The sequence below is a fragment of the Botryllus schlosseri genome, chromosome 4 (genome assembly GCF_051294905.1).
Source record: "Botryllus schlosseri isolate E-star chromosome 4, Bs_hap1, whole genome shotgun sequence".
Taxonomy (NCBI): Eukaryota; Metazoa; Chordata; class Ascidiacea; order Stolidobranchia; family Styelidae; genus Botryllus; species Botryllus schlosseri.
Genome location: NC_137239.1, coordinates 27,677,536 through 27,688,387, shown reverse-complemented (window position 1 = coordinate 27,688,387; position 10,852 = coordinate 27,677,536). Strand labels below are relative to the sequence as shown.

The 10,852-nt window shown below is 41.4% G+C and overlaps 1 protein-coding gene across 3 annotated transcripts in view; it reads left to right on the top strand.

Moving 5' to 3' along the window:
* Nucleotides 1-9,943, top strand: part of LOC145438347 (oxysterol-binding protein 1-like) — a 29,188-nt gene extending 19,245 nt beyond the window's left edge. For all 3 annotated transcript variants that reach the window (XM_080315743.1, XM_080315742.1, XM_080315741.1), the window contains exons 13-17: nucleotides 214-453; nucleotides 1,110-1,205; nucleotides 1,266-1,414; nucleotides 6,762-6,982; nucleotides 8,313-9,943. In XM_080315743.1, coding sequence (XP_080171869.1) covers nucleotides 214-453; nucleotides 1,110-1,205; nucleotides 1,266-1,414; nucleotides 6,762-6,982; nucleotides 8,313-8,578 — 972 coding nt within the window. In that variant the 3' untranslated portion in view covers nucleotides 8,579-9,943. The remainder of the gene's footprint in view (nucleotides 1-213; nucleotides 454-1,109; nucleotides 1,206-1,265; nucleotides 1,415-6,761; nucleotides 6,983-8,312) is intronic.
* Nucleotides 9,944-10,852: the final 909 nt, after the last annotated feature.

The following is a 10,852-nucleotide window of genomic DNA, read 5'->3' as shown; positions in this document are numbered from 1 at the left end:
TGCCAATGTATTTTCTGCTTCACATTTGGTCCGCTGGGAAAAACAGTCAACCCTGTGCTAGGATATCAATGCAGTGTGTCTTAGTGCCTCTGTAATGAAATCATGTGAATTTGACGCAGTAATCACTATCTCTTGTACCAATTTATGATCATACTGTGCAAGTTCACCTATATTGATTCGCTATAGCTTGGTTCATTTGTCGCCTTTCTTTAGGTCAGTCACCACCCCCCTTCCGCGGCCATGCACGTGGAATCGCCAAAAAGCGCCGACCACGGCGGCTGGTCGTTTTGGCAGCAAGTCACGCTGGCCAGCAAGTTCCGGGGCAAATATCTCAGCATCACGCCGCTGGGCACGTGCCACCTCAAGTTTCACCGGACCGGACACCATTATACGTGGAACAAAGTGACCGTGACCGTTCATAATATAATCGTCGGCAAGCTCTGGGTCGATCAGGTTGGTGGACTGCTTGCCCGCTAGCGGGACTGGACACATTGTATTCTAATGATTTGGGTCGAATAGGGAAAGATCATTTTTTTGAATACCGAAATACATGGTTGTAACCAAGTCACAAGGTTCCGAATCACAAGTCAATATCAATTTTATAGTTTTGACTCGAGTCAAGATGAGTCATTTTAATTCACCACAGAGTCAATTCGGAGTCCCAAGTCAGCTAGTAGAGGGTGGAGTCCGAGTCCCAAGTCATTATATTCAGTTTTCAGTTCAACCCACTTTTGCAACTCTGCTCGAGTGATATAGAAGGGCCTTGTATTTATAATCGCAGCGTACGGAACTTGATTGTAGCACAAGGCTACAAATTACCTTTATGTGGCGTAGGACGGGCATTACAAACTTTGTGGTGGCATAAAGGGTACATATTGGAACTTTCCAGAATCTTGTGGGCCTATCACTGTAGGAGCAACAGATTATCTCAGGCTGTGATTCAATTGAAAAAGATATTCATATTTGGAAATATTCGGGTTCATTTCAATATGAATATACTTTTCAATTGTATAATGTATATTGAAGGAAGCTCTTCAATGACTATGATGCATTAATCGTGTAAAGATGATTCGTCTTGTGTCTAATTTGTAGTACTTGTGTGTTTTCAGAGCGGCGAATCCAACGTAGTCAACCACGTAACCGGCGACAAGTGTAAAATCACCTTTTTTCCGTATAGTTATTTTTCAAGGGATGTCCCGCGAAAGGTACGCGATGAATTACGCTTGATATTTGTGTCGTTTTCACCACGACGCTTTCCGGCTTAGGTCTCGGGGACTGTCGTTGACAAGGACGGTAACGAGCGCTTTTCCGTGTTCGGAACGTGGGACGCCTCGATGAAATGCAAGAAGATCGACAAGATCACGCCGAAAAGTCAGCAGGAGACGGTTCTGCTGTGGCAGAAATATCCGCTTCCGTGAGTGCAGTGGCATCGAATATGTTAACAGGGAGGAGAATTAGACTATTTAAATTCAGGACCAGTAAATTTGTATTGGACTACGTACCGTCGCGGTGTAATCAATATATGTTATGTCCGTTTTTTCAAATATTGAAATCCAATCTTCAAACTGATAGCAAATAAAGTTTTTGTAAGATTTTCCCATTTTTGAGTAAATCATGGCTAAGATATTGCCGAAAGTAAATAAAAACTTGTACATGAGGTAAATTTTCTCAGGAAATGAGTGACGATATATCATCCGCGAACGCTCAAAATGGTAAAAAATTTGAAGTTATCAATTGAATTTTGTCAATCATTTTCCGGTAGGCCTAATATTTTCAGGTTATCGAATAATTTTGTTGGTAATTTTCCAGCGTTTTCCAATTTTCCAGTTCCTATTAGCATGCTTGAGTTGAGTTCAAAAACTTCAAACATGCCTGAATACGGAGCTAAATTGCGAAGCCTTTCGCCTGCTACATAAACTGTCTCTGTCATTCTCTAATTTACGCAAAGTCACTATAGAAATTAGTCTCTAAATTTAACATCATAACCTGGCGCGTAGCCAGGGGAGGGTTCCGGGGGTTGAAACCCCCACCTTTTGAGACATGAAACCCTGTCCTTTATTGAAATGACCATTCTGACGCTAATATTTAGTTGCAATTCAAGTCCTATCGCGTCTCCAACAAGCCTAGTTACGCTGGCGGGAAGAATCGCGTCTGCAATCGGTTCGATTTATTTGCAATTTTTATCAGTTCAATACGCCACAAAATTGCGATACAATGAAAAGATAGGAAGGTTTCGAAACGACTTGGAGTAGTCTTTGGAATCATATACCCACCTTGGCCTAGGCGATGTGAAGAAGATGCATGCACACTGTGTGAAAAGTAAATCACAGAATATAAAAGGCAAGCGACAAAATGAGGGGGCATGTGGCAGTAGGTGAGATCGATATGTTAGGTCGTGGTCCGGTGATCTTGAGGGCAGACTAGTATTCATTTAGAACGCTGTAGCGTTTTCTATCTTGCTCTCTTCTCCATTTTATCTGGAGACGTCGTACTAACGAATTCCAGCTGTCGTCCCGATTGGGCGGGTTTCTATCGAAAAATTCAGCGATTTCTTCTGGTAGGTTTGCCCAGAACTTGTTTAACAAAGTCATGCTTATCTCATTCTTTATGATAGCTTCCTGTGGTTCTAATCCTAGTTTACGCAATATAACATGTAGCGCTGACATGGGCATGTCATTGGGCCAATTGTATTGGCGTACGAACTCGTCAATTGCCAATTCTTTTTCATGTCTTCCATTCGGAAACATTAAACGCAAATCATCCAGTATGGATTCCCACCCCTCTCTTTTCGATGCTTTCTATAACATTCGGAATTTCTTCGCTTCATCACCGCGTTCGTTGCTTCGCAATTTTTGGCAGACTGCCGCTACGAATATTTTGTCGCAATCTGTGTCACCGCTTCCTGTTATTTCTGGGCTCATTTGTTCAATGATGAAGTTGACCAGTGGCGTATCGTCGGGATCGTCCATTCGCTTTGCTAGGACGTCAGGGTCGTTAGTCGCTTTCATATTGAATCGTTGCACATATTCCACTGCTTCTCTATAGGTTTTCTTTGTCAGGGCATTCATTTTTTCTGCCCAAACTGTCTCTCTCTGTGATACTGGTATGTCTTTCAGCCACTCACGGGTCGTTTCAGCTTGCAACACTGTCAATCTCGGGGCATCGTCTGGTTTTGTGTATCCTCCTTCCTGTTTGCGTTCCTGCCGGTGTTGTTTCGGCACAACCTGCATCATCCTTGTCGCTTGTTGCTGCATAGTTCCTTTTCGCAGCTTTCTCTCTTGGCAAATGGCGCATAACGGGAAATACAGCTCCTTTTCTTCTTTGTGCCTTTTTCTATTTACATTGTACGTGAACTCCTTTTTTTGCCATGTATTCTCTGCATGATGGAAAATTACAACTCTTGGGTTGTCTTCTTTAGTTCAAATTCTTCGTCGAGCAAAAGATCAGTCATAAGTTCAGTTTGTTAGGCCTGTGCCAGTGCTCTTCTCAACTGGTGGTCGCGATCGCGAAGCTATTTCAGGTGTGTCGCGAAGTTTCTTAGTACATTTGCCAAATGTTCCTAACACTTATATTCTCAAGATTTGACAAGCAAATACACATTCACTCTCTGCTCACAATATTTCATGAGCCAGGTTTTCGTGAGAGTCATTTTGATTGGAGAGTGAAATGTGACAGTGCGTTATTATGTATGCCTGAGACTCGGAATTTATTTTTTCCAAACGCTATGCGAAGGTTGATGGAGAAATGCAGCACACCAGCCTGATTTGTCGTTATAATCAGCAGACAATTGACGCGACGCAAGCTTCTCACAACCACTTTGATTTACGATGTAAACGACAAATTGCTGATTGGATGGCCAGGAGGAGCCTAGATAAACCCTCCTCGTTTGTAATCATGTGTCACATGATGCACCACAAACCAACCGGGGGGGTGTCAAAATGATCTCATGAATGAAGTTATGGAGTATTTATTTGGAGAGTTATTCAACTTCTTTAAAATTACACTGGTCAACACACATTTTGCTGCCAAGAAAGTTTTAACGGTTGTAGGATAAATGCGGGTTGCTGAATCCAAAAATGACATTAGTTTTTCCGAATTGGCTCTTTTTTTGAAATATTCCATATTTCAGTTTCAGAAAATGCAAAAAATCTCCAATTAGACGTAGGTAAAATTCTCTTTTTCTACAACTTTGACGAGTCTACATCTGTCTTCAAGCACGTGCATACCGTATTCTTTTAGTTCTGAAGCGACATCGCTAAACACGCGATCGTTAACACGGAGAGCCTTCTAAACGGGAATCATGTTTCATGTGAAGATCAAGCCAAAATTAGGTGACATCAGCAGTAAACAAAAACAGCCGACGTTAAAGTACAAGCACTACTTTGAGTAAAGCTCAAATTACATTTAGTAATGTATCAAAGCAGCTTACACAACTATAGAACTAGCTATAGATACAGCTGCATAGCTATAAAATGAGATATTGATGTCATATGATAACAGAAGGGAGTACTCCACACTACATGTTGTTAACAATACAAAAGAAACTGCAGTTTATCAGAATGATGCTTCTATTGTTACACTCCCATCACCTGGTTTACTGTGTGATGCTGTACAGTTTGCAGAAACCTGAGAAAATCACTCATAATGGTAGAGATATACAGTACAGCAACATACCGTATATAGGCTGCAGCTAAATAACTTGCGCTGTCCAAAATGGAATGTTTTCAATATCTTGTTTCCGAAGTAATGTGATGCTACTATAGCAATTAGACAAAGTGGAGAGTACCTGCCCCAAATTTTTCGGCCGGCTTATGCGCCTGATTATAACCAATTTGTATTTGTGTTATTGTTAGCTATCTATTTTTATTGTTATTAGCTATTTCATATTTTCGTTTTGGACCAACTGTTTGTAGTTGGGTACTTTGTGATCATCTAAAAGTTTTATTTACTACATCTAAGGAGAAATTGCATGCAGTGAACTCCTTCCTAATATGAGATTGGAATCTTTTATCCGTATTCGAATCTGAAATCAATCAAGGATTCCAGATTTAAGCTTCTCGTTGTGCAAAAGTACAATTGTTAGGCTTGACAAACTGCTTTTTTGACAAACAAATATTTTGCATCGGGTCATGTTGATATTGATAGAATGACTGAGAACGACATGCAGGTTCATCCTATTCAATTATATCTTTATGCGCAACTACAAATTTTTTCCTACCAAGTAAAATGTTCAAGGGTAAAGAGAGGAATTTGGGGCTTTTTTAGGGGTATAAATATCTTCTTAACAAGAGCCAATCTGGCAAAACTAATGTGATATTCGTAATCAGCCACCTCAAAAACCCCAGAGACGGCTCTCAGATGTTCTGCCAAAAATTTTTTTTTTCATTTTGTTGACCAGTGATATAGTTGACGATACACTTGACACAGATGGAGCTGCCACATTCCAGAGCTCTAAATATCGCATTTTCCACTGTCCAAAGTTACCCCGTTCTGATAAAATTTGGGGGGGGGGGGGTAACTTTGAACATCACATTTTCACATTTTCTTATATTGATCTAAGGGTGAGCCCGCTGAGATTTTTGCCATGGAGTAAGACTACTTTGAGGTATCTGCTGCCAAGTTTCGAATCTACGACTCGCATGCTATCTATGTTTGGTTGTAAGAATTTCAATCCCCATCAATTTTGATGAAATTGACCTCCGCCATTAATATATCATTTTTGGGTCAAGTTTATCCACCTTTTATTGAGACTACTTGCAGTACTGTTACATCGTGAAAAAGAATTGCACATCCAGCGGCAACCCATTTCCATCAATAACCATCCAAATGTTTTACTGCTTAGTGTCCAAATTTACCCTTCGGTCCAAGTTCACCCCGGTTTACCGTATAGAAGTTTATGGGTATGGATGCCTTATCAGAACAGCTAAAGACGCTTATCAGAAGCGATGTTACAACTGCAATCTGACGGGACATATTGTAAAGGAATGCCAAATGAAAAATTGGAATGCACAATGTACAAACGACTGGGTCATCGTGCAGACTAATGCAGGTCCAAACTTCGCCGAGACAAACCCGGGTATACGACCGAGCATGAAAATGCTGAAATAGCCAACAATGAAACAGTAGATACGGTTGACCCCAAATCAACCCGGAATGACGACATGAAAAGGAACGAAACAAGGCAGAGGAGCCTGGCAATTATCAGAACATACTCCTCAACTGACGCCCGCATTCGAAAATGCAGACACAACACAGGAAGAAACCCGAGCCAGCGCAAGCTGTGTTGGAAAACTGCAATACTGACAAACAAGGGGAAATACAGACGGCCGAAAAGCAGTCGGATATGAAACCTCAGGCAAACAGCGATAGACTACTAGAGGAACTACAAGCAGCCAAGCGAAAAAGCCGAATAATAAGAAAAAGAACAAATGCAGCAATTCTCCTAACATAATCGATGACGAATCTATGACTCTACTTGAACTAAAGTTGATTAATGTAAATGAATTATCAAATAGAATACAGGATCCGGAACATTATACACAGACCTGCAAATGGCTATCATGCGCAACGTATATGACGGAACACAAGCTCCGACAATAATGAAAGGCAAAGCTATCCGATAGTGCGCGATAAAATGTATTTATCAACCCACATCACCCAACCATTTCACCCACAACCTATCCCAAGCATCCTAACCTCTCATCCCATCCAATATGAACTTATTGTTTGATGCAATATTCAAAATTTTCTTTTGTTTCCAGGCCTCTGTCAGAGAAAATGTACTTCTTCACCCGCATGGCTCTTATATTAAACGAGCCGTGCGAGGGGGTGGCGCCGACAGACAGCAGGCTACGTCCCGACCAGAGAAAGATGGAGGAAGGCGCTTGGGACGAGGCCAACAAGATCAAGCTGGAGCTGGAGGAGAAGCAGAGGTTTCGGCGGAAAATGAGGGAGGTGGAGGAAGCCAACAGGAAATCGGAAGGTCTGAGGATTTTATGTACTGGATATATTTAGAGGCTACTAACTATCTGTCATCGAGCCATTACTATATTTAAAAGCGGTATTTTATGATTTAGGGGTTAAAACTTGTTCATTAAGTGAGATGACATATCTGTTATGACTTGTGCATGGTCAATATCGAGTATAGGAGTCATTTTATTATGAATTGAGACTTGGGGTCAAGTCGCGCATCACTTGTTATTATCAGCTTTGAAGAAGTCGAAACTTAAAATATACACGTTGTATGCGACCACAAAAAACCTAACGCCAATTTTACTTCACATTAAAGAGAATTTGATATATTTTCGACCATACCTAGTTCATTGCACTTTGTGACAATGCTGTAGGTCGTAGGTCAATCATGACTTCAGATATGTTATTTCCAGTACGTTAGGGTTGCTCAAAAATAACTTTTTTCTGGATTCCGGGTATTCGCCGATTCAATTGTTAGGTTGCGGTCAAGTTTGGCATGACTCCAACTGGTAGATGCGAAGTTTGAAAATGTTGAATTTATCATAAAAATATTCTGTAGATTTTCAAATTTACAATTTACAATTTCAAAGGTATTGCAGTTGATAATTGTGGATTCTCAGAAATAGCCTGGACGGTGGGTAATCCTAGAATTATGAAGGAAACACTAGAATAACTTCACTTCTACGGGTTTGGAATTGAGTCAAATTTGTTTTGCATCGTTTTTGTAGACAACTCAATTTCATAGGGTTTACAGTAAAACACGAAATTTCAAGAAAAAAATTATTCTATGATAAATTCAAAATTTTTGATACTCCCGTGCGTCCACATCGAGCCAAATTTTTTTAGGCCACCTACCGATTTATTGAGTGAATCCCCGAAAATCTGGAAAAAATGTTATTTTCGAACAACTCTAATAACTGGTCCAGATACACAGAGTTGTAACGAAGTCGCGAGGTTCCGAGTCACAAGCGAATCTCACTTTTATAGTTTTGACTCGAGTCAAGTCGAGTCATTTTCAATTGACCACCGAGTCAAGTCCATGTCATTATATTTCAACTCTGCTCGAGTGATATAGAATGGCTCTCATGTAAAATATAATAATTTTCCTCAGTTTTAACAGTTCCTGGCCCTATTTTCCAAGCATCAGAACTGATTGACGAAATATCAATCATGTGGTAACATTACTATTCTTCGAAGCTACAATGAAATGTTTGTCTTGGCCGTCCTGGTCTCCAGTCATATGACTTGGTTCGAGTCGTGCAAAAATCTGGCTACTCCAGTCGACTCATCACAACCCTGCAGTTACAACGGCGATTGTAACTTGTCCTTTTGATTTCCAGGCCTGCCCGAACAGCCCTACACGCCGCGGTGGTTCAAGAAAATCCTGTGCCCCCTCAAAGACGAGGACGCCTTCGTGTTCACGAACGAATACTGGCGTGCCAAAGGCACCCGCGAATGGGGCGACCTGATCGACATTTTCGACGCGAGCCAGCAACCGTCGGCCCAGGACTCTAGTTCCACTGTATCGGCAAGTCCGGACTTGACGAAATCCGCCAGCGACTCGAAAATCCAACCGCATTTTAACAAGCAGCAATCGAAACAGTGATGATGCGACCTGCGATTGTTTTTTTGGAAATGAGCGCTGGTCGTGCTGTGGTGATTGTGCAATCGAATATACGTACAGGACTTCTGCTGCTTAGGAAATGTTTTTTTATGATTTTACAGCGTGTTCGTGACAAAAACTTGATTTAGCGTGAAACCGAAAGGTGTAGTAATCGGTATACAATTGAATGGTATGCTCGTATCGAAATGAACCCGAATTATTTTTGGCTGACACTCGTCAGGGGCAAGACTTGGACGGCTGGATAATTCTAGTAGCCTATTCAGACCAATTACGGCAAAATCCCAGGAATCAAATTCTAATGTAATCTGTGAAATGTATTTTGCTTGTAATTCTAACCCGGTGCGGACATTTGCTATTCGATTTGCTATTGGGTGCCAAAGTTCTCGCGGATTCGGTTATTCTATTTTGATCGAATTTGGATATAACTGTGTAGCTATAATTCTACTCGAATTTTGAAAAACCTTTGAACTGTAACTCTAATCTTATTTGGGAAAAACTGAAAGTTTTCTAGTTGCAATCGTCACCAACTAGCAGGTAAAGGACTTTGTGTGTCTACAATCGTTCGATATGAATATGTTATTCAATTGTATGCTGAAATCCTGTACCACCCAGAAGTTCTCCTGATATCAATCTATACTCTTCACAATATCATTGATATCTGGATGCCGATTCCCTACTGTGGCAGTTTCCCGGAACAATCCTTGATTTCGTGAGCCGAATTCTCGTGCGTTTTTGACAGTACTGGGAATTTGTAGCCTCTCATCAGTCAAAAACCAACATTCTGATGTTAATTTTTATCATTACGATTGTTTGCCATTTTACCCATGCTAACACGGTGCGTTGGCCATTCGGCTGTTCAGGGCCAAAGATCTGCTAAAGTAATGCATTACGTTCTTCAAAATAGTGAATTCTTGTTGTCACTATCGAATACTCGCCACAGTTACAGCGTGAACTGCCAATACTGTTTCTTAATAAGCCGTGATCGAGGCAGACTTGATCCTGTTGCTGAATCGTAGCCTCCCATTGTGCCAATCCCACCTCCATTGGTGCAATGTGCTGACGTTTGCTACTCTCATTATGTGGTGGCAGAATTTTTCTAGTTCTATTTTGCTTTTCGTTATCCGGGCAAGTTCTCGAAGAGTTGCTGTCAAAGTCAAGTCGTTTGGAAGGGTTTTACCGATTGCGTCAAGCTTGAACGGCTTCCTCCTTTTTATCTTTTGTTGTAATTCTATGGACGAATATTATGTGGCTTCTCTGGTAATGTTATGTTGTTCTCTCGTGTTTGTGCATATGTTGTTGTTATGCATAGTATAAATTGTAAGCTAGACGAATAATGTGTTATTGCAATGCTGGCTGGACCTTATCATTTTCGTCTTCCGAAGGAGGTAACTGAGTATCGTCAGGTGTAATCGATTTGCGATTACACCGGGATTCAGGGGCGAAGTGTTGAGCATTATACTTGCATTATGTGTGACGGTAACGCACTGTAGGCCTACCTTGTTCTTGCACGAGGAGCAATAGGCTGTATGCATGCCTTCGCTCTCGCAAAACCAATATAGCGCGTAGCATGCTGCTTTATTCCAAATTCGTAGGCATGACGTTAGCATATTCCGACGGATTCACGGTGATCAGAACGCGGGCCGCAAAATATGACCTCCGGCGCGGGCCTCGTGTTGCTGATCCACTGTTGAAGGCGTGTTTTTCTTCAAAAGTTGTATAATCATTCACCCGATCTATTTTTCGTCAAAAGAGCCGTATTTACCTTATATTTTCAATCCATCGTGACATCACAATTAAATATTCGTGACGTCATGGCTATAAAAAATAGTTAAAACAAGGTCATGTTTTGAACTTGCTCTAAATCAGCGTTTCCCAAACTATTTTGAGCTACCGCTCCCTGGACAACGAATAAAGTGCCTGCGCCCCCGACCAATGTTTCCTTCAAGCTGCGCATGCGCAATTGCGCAGTGCTGACACGGTGTCTACGCACAGAAAATCCAAGTTGCGCATAAAAAATCCGAAGTGATGACCTTTTTTTAGTCGTTACGCACTGTTGTCCAAGGGTCTGCGCAGACTCGTTGAGAATTAGAGGGAACGTTGCTTACAACACGGTCAAGCGCACAGAAAATCTAAGCTACGCACAAGAAAAAATTGAAGTGATGTCCCTTTTTTCAGTTGTCAACGCACTGTTGTCCAAGGGACCGCGCAGTGAGTAGGCGAGTGCGCGCAGAACCGTAAAAAACTAGAGGGAACATA